Source organism: Rhinolophus ferrumequinum, chromosome 22 (assembly GCF_004115265.2).
Source record: "Rhinolophus ferrumequinum isolate MPI-CBG mRhiFer1 chromosome 22, mRhiFer1_v1.p, whole genome shotgun sequence".
Lineage (NCBI taxonomy): Eukaryota > Metazoa > Chordata > Mammalia > Chiroptera > Rhinolophidae > Rhinolophus > Rhinolophus ferrumequinum.
In genome coordinates this window covers 29126268-29146638 of record NC_046305.1, presented here as the reverse complement: position 1 = coordinate 29146638, position 20371 = coordinate 29126268, and the positions used below count along the sequence as shown (strand labels likewise).

Here is a 20371-nt window from a genome sequence, read left to right as displayed (position 1 = left end):
AGAACCTAAAGACTCCTCCAAAAAACTATTAGAACTGAGAAATGAATTTAGTAAAGTAGCAGGATACAAAATTAATATTCAGAAATCAGATGAATTTGTATATATCAATAATAAAATATCGGAAGGACAAATTAAGAAAACAATCCCATTTACAATTGCTTCAAAGATTATAAAATACCTGGGAATAAATTTAACCAAAAAGTAAAAGATCTTAGAAAACACTCAGTAAAAGATCTCAGTAAATGTACTCAGAAAATTAGAAGACACTGAAGACAGAAATTAAAGAAGATACAAATAGATGGAAACACATACCATGCTCATGGATAGGAAGAATTAATATCATTAAAATGTCCATACTGCCTAAGGCAATATACAGATCCAGCGCAATTCCTATCATACTACCAAGGACATTTTTCACAGATATAGAACATATAATCCTAAAATTTATATGGAACCATAAAAGACCCTGGATATCCTTGGCAATCTTGAGAAACAAGAACAAAGTGGGAAGTATCACGATACCTGACATCAAATTATGCTACAAGGCCACAGTAGTCAAAACAGCATGGTACTGGCATAAAAACAGACATATAGATCAATGGAAAAGAATAGAGAGTCCAGAAATAAATCCATGCCTATATGGTCATTTAATCTACAACAATGGAAACAAGAATTTACGGTGGGGTAAAGACAGTCTATTCAATAAATGGTGCTGGGAAACCTGGACAGACACATGTAAAAAATTAAAGCTGGACCACCTTCTTACACCATGTCCAAGAATAAATTCAAAATGGATTAAAGACTTAAGTGTAAGATCTGAAACCATAAAACTCCTAGAAGAACATATAGGAAGAAACTTCACAGGCATTACCCAGAGTAAGATTTTTACTGATATATCCCCTCGCGCGAGGGAAGTAAGAGAAAAAATAAACATGTGGGATTACATCAAACTAAAAAGTTTTTTCACAGCAAAGGAAACCATCAATAAAACAAAAAGGGATCCTACCGAATGGGAGAAGATATTTGCCAATGATATATCTGATAAGGAGTTAAGATACCAAATTTATATAAAACTCACTCTACTCAACTCCAAAAAACAAACGACCCAATTAAAAAATGGGCAGAGGACATGAAGAGACATTTTTCTAAAGAGGACATAGAGATGGCAAACAGACATATGAAAAAATGCTCAACCTCACTAATCATTAGAGAAATGCAAATAAAAACCACAATAAGATACCACCTCACGCCAGTAAAAATGGCTATCATCAATAAATCAACAAACAAATGCTGGCGAAGATGTGGAGAAAAGGGAACCCTTGTGCACTGTTGGTGGGATTGCAGATTGGTGCAGCCACTATGGTGCAGCCATTATGCTACAAGTCCACAGTAGTCAAAACAGCATGGTATTGGCATAAAAAAAGACACATAGATTAATGGAAAAGAATAGAGAGCCCAGAAATAAATCCATGCCTATATGGTCATTTAATCTACAACAACGGAGGTATCTCAAAAATCTGAAAATGAAACTACCTTATGATCCAGCAATCCACTCCTAGGTATCTATCCGGAGAAATCCAAAACTCTCATTCGAAAAAATTTATGCACCCCTATATTTATTGCAGCACTATACACAATAGATAAGACAGGGAAACAACTGAAATGCCCATTGGTAGAAGACTGGATTAAGAAACTGGTACACTTATACAATGGAGTATTACGCAGCCATCAGGAAGAATGAAATCTTACCATTTGTAACAATTTGGATGGACCTAGACAACATTATACTAAGTGAAATAAGTCAGACAGAGAAAGACAAATACCATATGATCTCACTTATATGTGGAATCTAAAGAAAAGAATAAATGAATGAACCGATCAGAAACAGTCTCAGAGATAGAGGAAAAACTGAGGGTTGCTAGATGGGAGGGGGAGGGTTTGGATAAGGGGAAAGGTGAGGGGATTAGAAAGCACCATCGGTAACCACAAGATTACCAACGGGGATACGAAAGTCAATTTTGGGAATGTAATCAATAATGTTGTAAAAATTTTGTAGGGTATCCGATAGGCACTTGTCTCATTAGGGAGACCACCTCAGGGATGATGTAGATGCTTGATCACTGCACTGTACACCTGAAGCTGAAGCTGAAATAATGAATGTCAACTACAATTTTATATATATATGTGTATATATATACATATATGTATATATGTATATATATATATATATATATATATATATATATATATATATATATATATATATATATTTACAATAGTGGAGTATAGCATTACGAATAGAGTCAGTAGAAATGTAATGGCTGTATGAGATGCCAGAGGGGTAGTAGATGGGGGATGGGGGTTATCACTGTGTGAGGGATATAAATGATAAATGTTTAACTATTACATTGTTTTGTATACCTGAAACTAATAAAAAAAAGTTAAAAAAAAAAAAAGATGAATTAGTGAAAAGGGCCTTGGGGGAAGAAAAACTGATGTGGATTTAAAGGAGAAAGAGTGATCATGCTGGAGGATTGGAAGATTAAAGTGGACACAAGCTGGGGAAAAAATAACATAAATTTTATGATCTAGGTCCCTATAAGTTATTGTTTAACATCTGCCTTCCTGTCTTGTTAGCACTATGAAAACCTAGTAGGACAGAAGAAGTCTCTGAAAATATATCAAATTTGGCTGGTCAGATAGTGGATCATCAGGGAATCAGATGAAAATTTGTTGATTTATGGACCAATGGGTTAGCAGAAGTTAGGTAACAAGAGGGTTGGTAGTTCTGGAGAACCACAACAGAATTTTAGCAATTGCTGGCCATACTCATGGACATGCATAAACAGCGTATCATCATGATTAAGAGTTTTAGTCTATGGTTAGGTTTTTAAATGTTTGAATCCCAAACTAGCCATTTAGTACCCTAAGACAAGTTGATTAATTCTTTAAGGTCCAGTTTTTCTATCTATAAAATGTAGAGAATGAAGGTACCTGCTTCATAGGATTATTGTGAGAAATGAATGAAATATCCCCTGCACCCCATTTTTCTAAGTTGCATTGATTGACAGTTTAAAAAAGCCTATGCCTTTCTCCTACCAGATTCCAGGTGTGAATATGGAGGTGGGATGGGGAGTATAAAATTGCCCAATTAGGCACCATTCTGAATATTATCTGCAGAGAAGGAGGCAAACCAAAACACAGCTGATGAGTTAACCAGATATGATACAGAAAACATTTCCTTCCTCTTTTTGGTTTTCAGCCTGCTTTAAGGCCCTAGAATTTTGCAGCTCAGTCTGCTCTTGGAGGCCACAGAGGCAATGTCTACTCCCATGGGAGGCTCTGCCCTGCTGTGGATAACTTTACTTCTCTTCTGTAAGTAGAGGTTCAGTTACGCCTCCTGGAGAGGCTAAAATGAAACTGGGGAGCCTCTAGGGTGGGAATGTTGACAGTATTAGTGGTGATTTTTTTCTAGGCCACGTACAAACCATGGGGCATTTCTCAGGGATTCTGTAGTGCAGACAAGCTGGAGAGCAGAAGAAGTAAGGCTGAGCAATGCCTAAGGAAGAAGTCAGACTGAAAACCTGATTTCTTGCAATCACTCTGTCATCTCACAGATGCAAGGGAAGGAGGATAGAGGAAAAAGAGAAGCTCCTTATTTCCCTGGATCAAATTCCTGAGACGATGGTTGGCCCTTAAAATTCTGTGAATGTAGTCCTCATCACCACACCTAGATCCCAGTCCTCAGGAGTTCCAGAAAGCTGGGGATAGACACTAACTTATCCTTTTTGGACTTTTGCAGCTCCAGATGGTATGTCAGCAGGTGAGTCCTCTTTCCTTGTTCTCTCAGTGTTTCAATGTTTCTGGGCATAGCTCTTCCTGTACTGTTTCCTTTCATTCCAGTCTGCTCTTCCCTGTCTAACCCACTTTCTATTTCCATTTTGCCTTGTCTTCCTTCTTTTCTCCCATTCAAAAGCTTCTAATAAATGAATTCATTCTCTCAAGTCACCACTTCCTCTTTTTATACCAACAACCATATCTGTTGAAAATGTAAATATCTTAGCTTCTCTTTCAGGCAGTATCACGTAATCTCATTCAGTTTTTACATCATCATCACATCATTATTGCCATTTTATAATTGAGGATGCTTGAAACTCAGATTCAGTGATTTTCTGGAGGTTACACAGCTAACAAAGAACTGGATTCTAACATAAATCCCTCATCATACCCTGGCCACTTCTTTGGCTTCAGTTCAAATTTGTGTCACATCTCTTTGTTCTTGGAAGCCTTTTAAGACTTATCTTCTTGGTGCTTCACACTATCCTCTAGAATTGACATATGTTGTTGCTTCACATACACTCACAACACAATTATTCATCTATTATTCACTGATTCATCCATTCATTGTATGAGCCATTGTGCTGAGCTATGCTTGAACATGACAGACATTGTCTGCCTGAAAAGAGAGTGCAGTCCTCATTTACCTATTCTGAAATTGAAATCAAGAGAATTAAAGTGAGTTATCCTACATCACACAGTAAATTTTTTTGTCTGTTTTTTAAATATCTTGTATTTGTGTCCTGTTTTTCTCACTAGGTTGGGAGCTCTTTGGGGCCACAATACTGTTTCCTTCTTTTAGCTGTAAGGATCAGGATAGGGTCTGACTATTGATTGACTATTGGTATGTCTGTACTTTGGAGCCTAGACAATTTTCAATGATTTTTTTTCCCTCTGTGTCTCCTCATTATTTGATCTTCTTGAAGCCACCTGGAAATCTATGGTGTCCTTGAATCCCCCATGGAATAGAATATTTAGAGGAGAGAATGTGACTCTTACATGTAATGGGAACAATTCTTTTGAAGTCAACTCCACTAAGTGGACCCACAACAACACCATGTTAGTAGTGACTACTTCAAGTTTGGAAATCATAAATGCCACAATCCAGGACAGTGGGGAATACCGATGTCAGAACAAAAATTTTATCCCAAGTCAACCTGTGTATCTAGAAGTCTTCAGTGGTAAGTTCCAAGGCTATGGAAATATAGATTCTCTCATGTGAGAAATGGCCCATCTGAATTTGGGAAGAAAGCAAGTTATCCCAAGGCTTAGGGTACCAGGATGGGACTCAGGGTCTCTCACTCAAGACCCACCCATCTCTTTTTTCCATTTCTACTCCTTCTACCTGCCAGCCCTTCTGCTTTTTTTTCCCTCAATGTTCTGGCAATCTTCCAATGTTATTCCTTTATTCTATTTGACCTCTGACTATGTTTTCTACATAGGTGCAGATGTATATTACATGGTCAATAGCATGTTGGATATATGGTACATTGCAAAAAGCTATATATCTGAAATAGGATCAAAAGGTTTGATTTAAAGATTTGCTCTGCAATTTCCGTGTGCAATGACCTGAATATTAGGTTGTATTCTTCACTGTGTGCATTCCTCAAGTCCTCTACTTTTACTTAGAAACAAATCTTTTGTTTGCTCCATCTTTATCACTTTTCTACTGCTAACAACTAATGTAGCATGCTTAGGCATATGTAAGTCAGTTAGTAAATGTTGAATGAACAAATGGAACATTTCATTTGGATGGCTAGGCTATTATCATATTTTACTTTATATTTTAAAATTTAAATATATATATTTAATATATAGATGGGGTTAATTTTTCAATTACAGTTGACATTCAATATTATTTTATATTAGTTTCAGGTGTACAAACTTTGTATTTTTCTCTTGAGTGAAAAGAGATATTTCAGCATCCATATGAAAATTCCAAATACAAACTAAAGGAGTATAGAATAGCTTCTTTAGTTTCTTGGAGTAAAGAAGATTCTGGAAAAGTTCTCAAGGATTTCTCTTAAATAAAATATGATTGCAAACTAGCAACACTTCCATTTAAAATTCTACTTTAGTGAATGCTTTTCAATTTTTAAAACGATGTTATCCATAGAATCTGACTCTTATTTTTTACTGATTCATTATTGAAAACTATTTGTTGAGTACTTACCAACTCCTAGGTATTGTGCTAGGCACTGGGGATATAATGTATGGAACAGACATGGCTGCTGACTTCTTTAAATATAGGGCCACATGAGGACAAGGACATTAAACAATTACACAAATAATTAATAAAAATTGTGATACATATTCTGAGGAAGTTTTGGGGACCATTATGATTAATAATGAAACTGGGAACCCCTATGGGGTAAAAGGGGACAAATCAGATACTACCCTAGGCTAAGACACCGTAGGCAAAATAAGTTTATTTCCCTCTCAGTGACTAGAACTAACAACAATGGAGATAAAGGGAATACTGTGTTTCAGATGTTCCATGGATAGGCTCAGCAGAAATGTCAGAGAAATTTTATGGCCCCTGACTTACTCTTCAGGAAGAGACAGTATTTATCAATATAGAAGAAAGTTCTAAGGATTATTTTGTTTTCTTTGTATTGAACTTACTTATGAGCCCAGAAATGTGTTAATGATGAACAATGGTTTCTGAACACATGCTATGCATGACATCTATCTATCTATCTATCATCTATCTGTCTGTCTGTCTGTCTGTCTGTCTGTCTATCTATCTATCTATCATCTATCATCTATCTATTCATTCATTGTTAAATAAATAACATAAAACATGCTCTTTAGACTGGCTGCTCATTCAGTCTTCTACTGACGTGGTGTTGGAGGGTGAGTCCTTCCTCATCAGATGCCATGGTTGGATGAATCGAAATGTCTACAAAGTGATCTACTACAAGAATGGCAAAGCACTCAAGTACTGGTATGAAAACCACAACATCTCCATTACCAATGCCACAATAGGAGACAGTGGCACCTATTACTGCGGGGGCATACTTTGGCAGATAAACTATACCTCTGATCCCATCAAGATTACTGTGAAAAAAGGTAAGTCAGTAAAGAAAAGGAAGTTAATAAAGGAAGGAGCCCATAGTGGGGGAAGGGAGAGAAGACATGAAGTAGCTGCATCTTGTAGAATGGGAACAGCTGTGATACCTTGGAATGTCTACTAAACTTGCAATGGGGAGATCTGGGTTATACGTAGTACATTTTTCAATCTCTGTCTTGGATTTTTTTAAAAAAAAATTTTAATGGCAATAGTAATACCTGCTCACATTACGGAATTTTTATGAAGATTAAATGTGGTAATATTTATGAAATGGATCTGTAAACTGTTAACCACTACCCAAGCATAAAAAATTATAATTAGTTTTGATCTCAAAGTCATCTGCTGCTCCTGGGGTGAACACTTATATTTATTAAATTGAAAAGGAGTTTCAAAGTTGAAGGAACAAAGGCTGTGAAAAGCTTGAAGAGTCTATTCTAGCATAAAAGGGCTGGGAAAGGAAACCAACAAATCAATAGGCTGTGTGCCTGTGTACTGGAACAGGAGAAAGAGGGCTTGATGAGGAAAAGATAGGCAGGTGGGTTACCTCTACAGCCAATGAAAAAGACTGCTTTTTCTAAAATTCATATAAGAGTGGAAGCCTTTGAAATATTTGCCTTACAAGGAGGAAATTAGACGTTTTGCCTTGCAACCTTGCCTCATACTAATGTCTATGAAAGCATGACACCATAAGCTAGAATTAAGCTCTAATGGCAGTTCTCTATTAATTAATTTGAGACCTAAGTGCTATTTAATTGTCACTGGGCTTCCAGTATCCTTATCTATAAAATAAAGGGTTTGGTTTACACTCCATTAGAATTATTTGGGAAACTTAAAAAAACATTGATATCCATATTCTCATCCCTAGAAATTCTGATTTAATTGGTTTAGATGAGGCCTGGACATCAGTATTTTTTAAAGCTCTTTCAATTAATGGTAAGTGTACCCAGCATTGAGAACTACTGATCTAGGTGAGCTCTAAGTGATTTTTGGCTTTAATATTCTGGGAACCCATAATTCTAGAACAATCCCAAAAAGTAGTACTTTGTAAGAGTAAACAGAGTAATAAAGCCACAATTTAGTGGAACTGGAAGGAAACTTAAAGATGGTCTAGTCCAATATCTTCATTTCATCCAACAGAAATGCAAGAAATTGATTGATTTATTGACTGGTTGATTGAGAAATAAGACAGTGGTGACTCCCTGCCCTCACTCTGTCTCCTTTCCACCTCCAAATAATATCTGGATATTGGTCTTCTCAATTCCAAGAAAGGAGTCATATTTCCTGTGACTTTCCCTCTTGGGCATGTTGACTAGAGTAATTGTTGGAAAAGGGATGTGGAGAGATATTCAGGGCTCCCTAGGATGCCAGGGAGCACAGTCTGAGGAACCCAAACTCAGGAGTGTTTTCTGTCTGCATCTAGATGCCACACCATGCTAGAAGTTGGAAGAACATGCTGGACCCTTCTCTTAGGGAGGATGAAGCCCTGAACCTCATTCTTCAATTTCTAATTTGAGTTATGTTTCTTGTTGCATTAGGTTCTACCATACCTCACCAAAGCAGCTACTACTGGTTGCAATTTCTTATCCCATTGTTGATGGTGATTCTGTTTGCTGTGGACACAGGGTTGTTTATCTCAACCCAGCAGCAGTTCACAGTTCTCTTGAAGATTCAGAGGACCAGAAAAAGCAACAAACTTATGGGCCCACATCCTATGCCAGACCCAAAAAATGACTGATGTCATTGCTCAAGAAACACTTGCAATAGCAATTTATTTTTAGCATCAGCAATTGCTTCTCAATTATCAAACACAACTCACAATGTACATAGAAAGATCTGTGCTCAAGGCTTTACAGAACTGCCTCATTAAGCCAACTGAAACTGGTTAAGTAGCATGTAATAGTAAGTGTTCAGTAAACATCATTTAAGTAAGTAAAATAATGTATAGATTCATTTGTTAGCATCTGTAAAAGAGAACTACAATTTAAATAAAAGAATTATAAAGCCACGTAACATGAAGCTTCTAAGCACTTGAGGCTTAGTATTTTCTTTTTCTGCTTCTAGAGGTAAAAAAACATGAAGTTCTAGATTAGAAATGTTCTCTCTTGACCATTGTGTGAGCTAGGAATGAGAAGACATGGTGGAGTGCTGGTGAAGTTGATCATTTTTATGCTCTTTCTTCAACTTACTATCCAGGAGCTTCTAGTTCTTGGCAGAATCTAGAGCAGTCTTGAGTCATAAGACTCTGGGGATGAGATTCAGTCTAAAATTCCCTTGTGATTGTTTCATTCCTCTACAACCTCCCAAAATTATATCTTGAATACCTTCTTGCAGCACCTGAACTAAACATATTGGAGAATTCTAGTGAATAATAATGATCAGAACTCTCAGCTCTGAAAACACTCTAGAAGTGAATAAATCTCAGGCAAAGGATCTAAACATTTTTTGTTTGTTAATTTCTCCTTTCATTTTATGTCCTCACAATATTGTTAGAGGCCCAGGCTTCTCTCATGGAGAGAATGGGACTAAGTTTCAGCCACTTATAAAGCCATCCATTAGAAAAAGACTAAACTATGTATGAGAAAAAATGGATCCAAATCCTGGATCTTCTATTTTCTCGTTTGTGATTTGGGAAAATGTTTGTATACCTCCACGGACCTTAGTATTTCATTTGTCATATAAGGATGATAATAATTATCCTGTCAACCTTCTAGTGTTCTTCTGAAAATTGAGAGCCTGTATCTGGAAGTTCTCTGTAAATTGAAAAGATTCAAGGGAACTTCTAGCATGTATGAGACACAAACTTTGCTCTCTCACCACTCCCTATTTCCACCTTTGAATAGTTATACTGGGGGCTTGAGGGAACATTAGGCAAGAGAGGCAACTCGGCATCAGTATTGACAATGAGTATATAACAGTCAATGGGAGATCAGGGCACCTATGTTTTAGAACAATTAACACCAGTTTACCTATGTTTTAGAACAATAACAGAAGGAAGAAGTGACTCTAGGGTGCATTTTGTAAATATCCATGACACTGACAAGTCCCACTTTCTAAAAAAAAAAAAAAAAAGTTTTTGTGCCACAAAGCATAAAGAAATTATTGGACTCTTTTTTTCTTTTTAAACACAGGTATTTAGTATGAACCACCTTAAACACTCAATTTTTGAAAAAATCATTTTAGAGAGGTAAGAAATGACCAGATTTGCCATGAATAGCCTTGTCACCTGGCTTCATGTAAATAGGCCTGGGGAGTGGAGAAGAGATTTTTCCTGCATCAGTAGGCCAGGAAAAATCCCTATAGGAGTCTCCTTAGTCACCTCCTCTGCCCTTAATAAAACATAGGCGGTCTATTACAGGAACTTTGGGATGACAGTCTTGTAGAGCATTCATTAATAATATCTTGCTTCACAGTGTTCTATACATTAAGCTAGAGAGCAAGTTACTTACTCTATTATTTGGTCTGAGACAAAAGAACCCAGAGTTAAGAACTAAAAGACATTTAATGTGTGGATAGAAACTCTAGGTTTGAACACTTGCAATACATCTTCTAAGGGACTTTCTGGGTTTTTGAATATTAAAATTCAATTTCACCTCCCCTTTTATATGCACTCCAAGCTTATGATGGCCATGGACAGAGCACAAACCTGGAAGTTCCAACTGCTGTTAACTAGCAGCGTGATTGGAACAAGTTAGTTGCCAGGCTCTGAGATTCCATTTCTTCTTTGTCAAAAGAGAGGTTTGTGATGAGACAAGTAAAGAGTTAACAGAATTGTGCTTGTGAGCTGGGAGATGGGACAGGCAAAGAGTTAACAAGAGTGAGCTTTTAAGCTAGGAGGAACAAGCTTAAAAATTAACCACTTGGCTCTGAATCCCCTGGCTAGCATGGCACCTGCAAGCTGACAAGCACCTTACATCCATCATAGGTGGAAACAGTACAGTCCCCAATTGCAATGGCGACCCCCTCCAAACTAACAAACACCCATCATAGATGGGAACAGAACAGTCTTCAATCACAACAGCAACCTCCTACAAGCTGACATCCATCAGAGATGAGAACAGGAGAGTTCCCAGAAGACAATTGTGATGGCAGCTCCTCTGCAAGCTGACAAGCACCCTATGTCCTGCTTAGAAAAATATAAAACTTGAGCTAAACAGAAACTCGGCACAGCTTTCCCCTGTCAAATTCCTTTTGCCAGCATTTCTCTTACCCTTCTGCCTCAGTGGCTGTCTATCAGACTCTGCCCTGGCAAACTTCTTTGCCAGTATTTCTCTCTGCCTGACTTTCACTAAACCTTTTCTTGCTCTTGTAGAGTCTCATGAATGATTTCACAGTCTGTGAATGACCAGGGGTTAATTCTATGCCAAGACAGTTTGGACTAGGTGGTTTCTAAGTCCCCTTTTGTCATTCACTACTTAGGAACACAGTTTCTATGTGGTGGTTGTCCCGGCACAAAAGTTCACAATACATTCCCCAACAAGCTTCAGTGTGAATTTTTTTCCTTCATCCTCCACACATTGGTCTCTCCCTTCACTGTGCTAGTTCATGTCCTGAATTTCAGGTTTGTCTGAGACTTATGCCTACCATTCATTTCTAGTTATTTTCTTTTTGATATTTATACCTCTCTTATTCCATAGGGAATGTGGAACACAGAGTTAGGGCTTGAATATTTCATGGACCCCCAAAATATGATACTTATAAATATGTATTTTTACTTTAATACACATGAAATCGTATCTATCTATGCTGGAGAGGGAGTACCTATGTTATACAGATGGCTGAATAGAAATAATTCACCCCAGCTTCATCCTTGGGGCCTCCTCTGTTACCTCGAATCTCTTACCTCAAATCTCTTACCAAATTGATCTAGGCTAATTCATAGAACAAATTTTCTCTCCCATACTTACTCTTCCAAATTGGCTGCCACAAATCATAATGAACTAGTAATAATTAGGGATTATTTTATTTTAGTTTTTGAAAATCAAGTCAGCAGCTCTCTACTGGTGGCCAATAGAAGACAAATTCCCTTGCCACTTCAAGAGTGGAAACTCAGACAAAAAAAATCCAACCTGTCAGTAAGTTGGGGAATTGAATGTTTAAAGAAAGTCTCTGCTCTTTCTTTCTTCTTATAAAATGGGAAATGGGACAACAGGATCATCTCCTTGAACCCAAAGATTTGAGATTTGTTAACTTCCACTGACTTGTACTATCCTTGGCACACAGCAGACTTCATTCTAAACTTTACATTGAGAATGGCAGAGGCACTTGGCAGCCTGGGTCCTGGATAACCTCAGAGAGTAGTAATGTCTTCCTTCCTTAAGTTTCTGTCCAGCACTGGACAGTTACTTACCAGCCCCAAGTCCCCATCTGGGGTTTCATCAATCTCCACATTTCCACTATAAAGCTTTTACTCTACAAATGTGCCCAGAATCACTATCAAGTTTGCTTGTATATGTCACCTATAGAATTTGCACCCTTTCCCTTCTTGAAAATTGGAATGGCCCATGCTTACTTTTAGTCTTTCCTTTATTTGCAACTTAAAAAATATCACTGAGAGTGGTCAACAATCTTACTGCAAAGTAAGAACACTGGACTGCAATAAAATTGAAATTGCTCATAGACAAATTTTTAAAGACAAAAGGATAATTTCTTGTGGATTCTGAGAAAATTAATATTTTAATTTTTAACCAGTTTCCAAGAAAATAATATTAAATTACTGTGGACTGAATTGAACAACAGTAAATATAGTTGAATTGACAGGATGAAAAAAATTTTTAATTAAAATACAGGAGGACTTACATCACAGAAATGGCAGCAAAAGGAGAGCTTCTTGAACTCTCCCCTGGAGGTTACAAGAAATTGAACAGCTATAATTCAACATAGGATCCCCTGCAAAATACAGAGGCACATCTGAGAGACCTGCAAATTGAATCACTTAAAGATGGGCAAATTGGGTGAGTGGGGGAGGAAGGAAGTAGGAAGTGCAGAGCTGTGGGCCATGGGACTGCAGGATGCAGACCGGAGCTCACTGCAGTTGTGGGACAGGGAAGAATCCAGGCTGCAGGTGCACAACTTGTGGCGCACAGTCCTACCTGAGGGATTAACATATAATACGGCTGAACCTAGCACTCATGGCAGAGACCTCAGAGCAAAGACAGAATACGGAAGGGTGAGAATGGTAGTTTAAGCCCTCACTGCCAGGCAGAAAACAGAAAACAAGGACACGGAGGCTGGTCACCAACTGCCACCCTCCCAGTGGTAGAAGTGGACTCCAGAAGAAACAGTAGGAGTGTCAGATTGAAGAACAGAATATCTACAACCCTGAGAACTTGAGCGATGATCCCAGAGCCACAGACTGACAGCACAAGTAATTCTGGAGAAAGAGAAGGAAATGTAGGGGCAAGACAACTGTGTGCTTGTAGTCGCCATTACTCAGAGCTGCAAATGCACCAACTGCCTCTTACAGCCCACCCATCCTTACCTTTCTGGGTGGATCCCTGTGGGGACAACCAAAGCAGCTGGGACACAGAGGCTTTGCATGGGGCTCCAGGAACAGCACTGAGATTTCAGAAGCTCAGAACTCTATTGACTTCCACATCCTCCCACAGAGACAGTGCCCTGAGATCCAAGCGACCTACTCACAGAGGAGAAGCTGAAATTCCAGGGAATTTCCCATTGTGTGAGAGGCTGGGACAGTGCAAAAGAAAAAAAACGCTACAGCATGAGAAAAAAATAAAAGGCTACAGATGGAGAAATATAAAATATTCCAGCAACACCTACTGGAAACAAAAGAAAGACCTTTTCACATCAACCTGCTACAGAACCCAATCCTATAGATGCCCAGGAAGTTCTCTTAATAATTCATTAATTTCCATGAATAACCAGGGAAAAAGGCAGCTCAGAAAGAAAATTAAAACTCCATAAATGAACTTAAAGACTTGGAAAAATGTGACTTAAATAACACAGTATCCAAGATTGCACTTCTGAAAAAACTCAACAAAATGCAAGAAAACAGACAGACAGTTTAATGAAATCAGAAACACAATCAAAGAACAAAATGAACATTTTACCAAAGAGATTGAAAATTTAAAAGAGAACCATATAGAAATTCTGGAGATGAAAAACTCAATAAATAAAATGAAAAATGAAATAACCAGCTTACGTAATAGAGCTTATGAGATAGAAGAAAGAATCAGTGACATTGAAGATAGAAATCTAGAAATGAGAGGTTGAAAAAGAGTGAGACTTGAGAGTTAGAAGAGATGAAAGAAATCTACAAGAACTTTCTGACCCATCAGAAAGAGCAACATAAGAATAATGGATATACCAGAAAGCAAAGAAAGGGAGAAGGGAACACAGAGTATATTCAAACAAATAGTCAATGAGAACTTCCTGCACTTGTGGAAAGAACTGGATCCTCGAATCCAAGAAGCAATTAGAACACCTAATTACCTCAATCCCAGCAGGCCTTCTCCAAGGCACCCTGTATTGAAACTGTCAAAAAATAATAACAAAGAAAGAATTCTCATGGTAGCCAGTGAAAAGGAAAGCCCATGAGATTATCATCAGATTTTTCAGCAGAAACTCTACAAGCCAGGAGAGAGTGGAATCAAATATTCAAACTATTGAAAGAAAGAAATTATGAGCCAAGAATAATATAGCCAGCAAAGACATCCTTTAGATATGAAGGAGGAATAAAGACCTTTACAGACATACAGCAGCAGAGGGAATTTTCTAACACATAACCTGCATTACAAGAAATACTGAAGGAGGCAATTCGATCTGAAACAAAAAAATGAAGAGGGCCAGCCTGGTGGCTCAGCTGGTTTGAGTGCCATGCTCCTAACGCTGAGGTCACCAGTTTGATTCCCACATGGGCCAGTGAGCTGCGCCCTCTACAGCCAAGATTGTAAACAATGGTTCTCCCTGTAGCTGGGCTGCCGAGCAGCCAGAGGTGGACATGAGCTGCCGTGGAGTGCCGTGGGGTGCCGCAGGCTGCTGTGTACTGCCGAAGGCTGCAGTGCTGCCATGGGCTACCATGTGCTGCTGTGAGTGGCTGGCAGCCATCATGAGCAGCCGGCAGCCAGCAAGAGCTGCTGTGAGCGGCGGACCAATGACCAACGACTGACTGCCTCAGCCAGGGGGAGCACAAGGCTCATAATACCAGCATGGGCCAGGGAGCTGTGTCCTACACACTTAGACTGAGAAATAATGGCTTGAACCAGAGTGGCAGGGGAGGGGAAAGAAGGGGGAAAAAATCAAAAGAATACAAACCATGAGCAGTATTACAAACAGACAGACAGAAGCAGGAAATGGTAACTCCTACACAAAATAGGGCACTATACTTGTATACTTAACAAAGCATAAAGGGTAAGGAAGAAAAAAAATGAAGGAAAAGTCAACTTGCTACTGCAACTCAGAAATCAACTCACAGCATAAATAGAGGTAACAACAAAAACATAAAAGGGGAGAGAGTAAAGGTCGGAAACCTGCAAAGGGAAATGGAGGCAAGAAGCATGATAAAGAAAAAGGACTACTGTATATATGAGACTTTCTTTTACATAAACTTGATGCTAACCACTCAAAAAAAAAAAAAAACCAGAACTGAGGTATATAACATTAAAAAAGAAGAAACAGAGGGATAAATCTTAGAATAACACTACACTGAAATAACAGACAATAACAATAAGGCAGAGAAACAACTGAGATACAGTCCTATCAGAAAACAGAAGGTAGAATGATAGGAAATCTTCATATGTCAATACTCACCTTAAATGTAAATGGACTTAACTCACCAATGAAAAGGCACAGAGTAGCAGATTGGATCAAAAAACAAGAGACACATCTCAGCTACAAGGACAAATATAGACACAGTGTAAAAGGGTGGAAATGGATACTCCAAGCATCTTATCCAGAGAGAAATTGGGTGTATTTATACTTACATCAAATGAAACAGACTTCAGGATAAAAAAGGTAACGATACAAAGATGGACATCTCATAATGATAAACAGGACAATACAACAAGAAGATATAACACTCATCAATATACAGGGGCTGCCAAAAATATATATACAAGTGGACACTTGGTCAACGTTGTATAAGCAGTAGTTCTCTGTAATCAGAAGTGTCTGGACGCTGAGGGTAACCACTTTGAGCACCTCTTGTAATTGCAAAAGTCAAATGTGACTTGTACTCAATTTTTGTTATTGATATATATTGAGTAATAAAATTTTAATACAGTTTTCTTTTCTTAACATGTGTACACAATTTTGGCACTCTCTGTATATGTCCAAGTCAGGGAGTACCAAACTATAAAAGCAACAACTAACAGAACTAAAGGGAGAAATTAACCAAAACACAATTATAATCAGGGACCTAAATACATCATGGACAGCCACGGATAGATTATCCAAACAAAAAATAAATAAAGAAATTGCAGCCCTAAATAATACATTAGATGAAATGGACATAATTGACATTTATAGAGCACTTCATCCTGGAACATGAGATCATATTTTCCTTTGTAGTATACATGGAACATACTCAAGGATTGACCATACGTTGGGACATAAAACTAGCCTCTGCAAATTTAAGAAGATTTAAATCATAGCAAGCATATTCTCTGATCACAAGGCTTTGAAATTTGTATCAACTGAAAAAAAAAAAAAAGCAGGAAGACCCACAAATATTTGGAGATTAAACAACATGATTTAAGGAATGAATGGGTCAAACAAGGAATAAGAGGAGTGATCAAAAGATACATAGAAACAAATGAGAATGAAAATACACACTATCAATATTATTGGAATGCAGCAAAAGTAGTAAGAAGAAGAAAATTTATATCATTACAGGCCTATCTCAAGAAAGAAGAGAAATCCCAGCTAAACAACCTCATATTACACCTTAAAAAACTAGGAAAAATAAGAACAAATGAAACCCAAAGTCAGCAGAAGGAAGGAAAAAATAAAAATCCTAGCAGAACTAAATGAAAAGAGAACAAAAAGATGATAGAAAATTTTAATGCAACAATCTTTGAAAAGATTAATAAAATTGACAAACACTTGGCTAGACTCACTAAGATAAAAAGAAAACAGACACAAATAAACAAAATCATAAATGAAAGAGGGGGAAATTACCACAGAAATACAAAGGATCATTCAAAAATGCTATGAAGGACGATATGCTACCAAATTCAATAACCTAGAAGAAATGGACAAGCTCTTAGAAACATTTAGCCTTCCTAGATGAACCACAAAGAACTGGAACATCTAAATAGACGATTCAATATTAAGGAAATTGAATCGGTCATCCTAAACCTTCCCAAAAGCAAAAGTCCAGGACCAAATGTCTTCACTAGTGAATTTTATCAAACATTCAAAGAGGATCTAACACCTGTCCTCCTCACACTCTTCCAAAAAATTGAAGAAGAGGCAAACTCATTTTATGAGGCCAACATTACCCTGATACCAAAACCTGACAAGGATAACACAAAAAACAAAAAGTACAGACCAATATCTCTGATGAACACAGATGCAAAAATCATAAACACAATTCTAGCAAATTGAACACAACAATGCATTAACAAGATTATACATCACGATCAAGTGGGGTTCATCCCAGGGCACAAGGATCATTCAACATATGCAAATCAATCAATGTGATACACCACATAAAAGGTGAAAATAATATGATTATATCAATAGATGCAGAAAAAGCATTTGATGAGATACAATATCCACTTATGATTAAAACACTTAATAAAATGGGTATAGAAGGAAAATACTTTACATAATAAAGAACATATATGACAAACTGTCAGCTAATATAACAATTAATGGTGAAAACCTGAAGCCTTTTCCTCTACATTCAGGAACAAGCCAGGATTGCCTCCTATCACCACTGTTATTCAGCGTAGTATTGACAGTCCTAGTCAGAGCAATCAGGTAAGAGAAAGAAATAAAAGTCATCTGAATTGGGAAGGAAGAAGTTAAATTGTCACTTTTTTGGAGATTACATGATTCTTTGTATAGAAAACCCTAAAGACTCCTCCAAAAAGCTATTGGAAACAGTAAACAACCAGTAAATTTGCTTGCTACAAAATCAATGTACAAAATTCCATTGTATTCTTATATACTAACAATGAAATTTCAGAAAAAGAAATAAAAAAAATAATTCTTTTTGAAATTGCAACAAAAAGAATAAAGTACCTAGGAATAAACTTAACAAAGGATGTGAAGGACCTACACACTGAAAACAATAAACTGCAATGAATAAAGCATAGGTACTAAACTTATGGACCTTGGGTTCAAAGCGGATTTTATGAATTTGACCTCAAGGGCAATGGAAATAAAAGTTAAAATAAATGAATGGGACTATATCAAACTAAAATAAATTTAACGAAAGATGTGAAGGACCTATACACTGAAAACTACTAGACATTTAAAAAAGAAGTTGAAGGACACAAAGAGATGAAAAGATATTCCATGTTAATGGACTGGATGACTCAGCATAGTTAAAATGGCCATATTATCCAAAGCAAATACATATTTAATGCAATCTCCATCAAAATCCCAATGCACTTTTTAAAGAAATAGAACAAAAAATCATCAGATTTTTATGGAAACACAAAAGACCCTGAACAGCCAAAGCAATCCGAAGTAAAAAGAATAATGTTGAAACCATCACACTCCCTGACTTCAGCTTGTACTACAGAGCAACAGTAATCAAAACAGCATGGTATTTGCAGAAAAACAGACATACAGACAAACGGAATAGAATTGGAAACCCAGAAGTAATCCCACATAAATATGGACAGATAATTTTTGACAAAGGAGCCAAAAACATATAATGGAGAAAAGAAAGCCTCTCAATAAATGGTGCTGGGAGAATTGGAAACCCTATATAAAAGAATGAAACTAGACTGCTGTCACCATGTACTAAAATTAACTCAAAATGGATCAAAGACCTAAACATAAGACTTGAAACAAAAACAATAAATGCATAGGGACTAAACTTATGGACCTTGGGTTCAAAGAGGACTTTATGAATTTGACCTCAAAGGCAATGGAAGTAAAAGCTAAAATAAATGAATGGGGCTATATCAAACTAAAAAGCTTCTGCACAGCAAAACAACGAAGCAACCAACTGAATGGGAGAAGATTTTTGCAAACAACACATCCAATAAGTGGCTAATATCCAAAATATATAAGGAACTCATACAACTCAACAACAAAAACACAAACAATTCAAATAAAAAAATGGGCAGAGGACATGAACAGAAACTTCTTCCAGAAAGACATACAAATGGCCAACAGATATATGACAAAATGCTTAACTTCATTAGCTATTAGGTAAGTGCAAATCCAAACTATAATGAGATACCCCCTCACACCTGTTAGAATGGCTATCATTAACAAAGCAAATAATAACAAGTGTTGCAGAAGTAGTGGAGGAAAATAAATTTTCATTCACTGTTGATGGGAACGTTAATGGTACATCTGCAATGGAAAATGGTATAGGGGTTCCTCAAAAAATTAAGAACAGAAGTATCATATGACCCAGCAATCCTTCTCCTGGGTATCTACCCCCAAAATCTGAAAACATTTATTCCTAAAGATATATGTACTCCAATGTTCATTGTAGCATTATTTATGGTGGCCAAGATGTGGAAACAACCAAAGTGTCTTGTATAGATGATGGGATAAAGAAGATGTGGTATATATATACACAATGGAATCTACTCAGCCATAAGAAAAGATGAAAGACTGCCATTTGAGACAACATGGATGGAACTTGAGATTATTATGCTAAGCGAAATAAGTCAGACAAAGTAAGTTGAGAACCACATTACTTCACTCATATGTGGGATATAAAACTGAAGGCAACAAAGGAACAAAACAAACAAAGAAAGAAATAAAAACTCCTAGACACAGACAATAGTTTAGTGGTTACCAGGGGTAAGAGGGGCAGGTAGATGGTAAAAGAGGGTAAAGGGGGTCAAATGTATGGTGATGGAAAGAGAACTGATTGGGTGGTGAACAAATGATGCAATATATAGATGATGTATTATAGAATTATACACTTGAAACTTTTGTAGTTATGTTGACCACTGCCACCCCAATAAATTTTAATTAAAAAAATAAAATAATATATAGGAGCCATTGGCCTTTTGCCTTCTTTAGAATATATCAAGGCTAAAAATTTGGTTTCTCCAATTGCCAATCTTTGTTCTAGAAATGGGATCCTAAAATGTTGCAAATTGAGATTCCCCAGGAAACAGATTCTGAAACCAAGGTTTGAATGCAACAAATTTATTAGGGAACTTCTCAGCATCAACACCTCTGTGAGAGTGAAGGAAGCAGAACTGGGCAGAGGGAAAAGTTGAAAAGTGATGCATCCGCAGCAAAAATCTCAAACCGCCTCACAGACAAGAGCCCTGGAGCTGGGAGAGTCCTTCCTTATCA

The 20371-nt window shown here is 37.2% G+C and overlaps 1 protein-coding gene across 1 annotated transcript; it reads left to right on the top strand.

Annotated features, from left to right (window-relative positions):
* The first annotated feature begins 3274 nt into the window (after nucleotides 1–3274).
* Nucleotides 3275–9235, top strand: FCER1A (Fc epsilon receptor Ia). Its single transcript, XM_033093217.1, has 5 exons — nucleotides 3275–3375; nucleotides 3803–3823; nucleotides 4764–5018; nucleotides 6652–6909; nucleotides 8446–9235. Exons 1-5 carry the CDS (start codon nucleotides 3321–3323, stop codon nucleotides 8643–8645), a joined length of 789 nt encoding a protein of 262 aa, XP_032949108.1. The 5' UTR covers nucleotides 3275–3320; the 3' UTR covers nucleotides 8646–9235.
* The last annotated feature ends 11136 nt before the right edge of the window (nucleotides 9236–20371 follow it).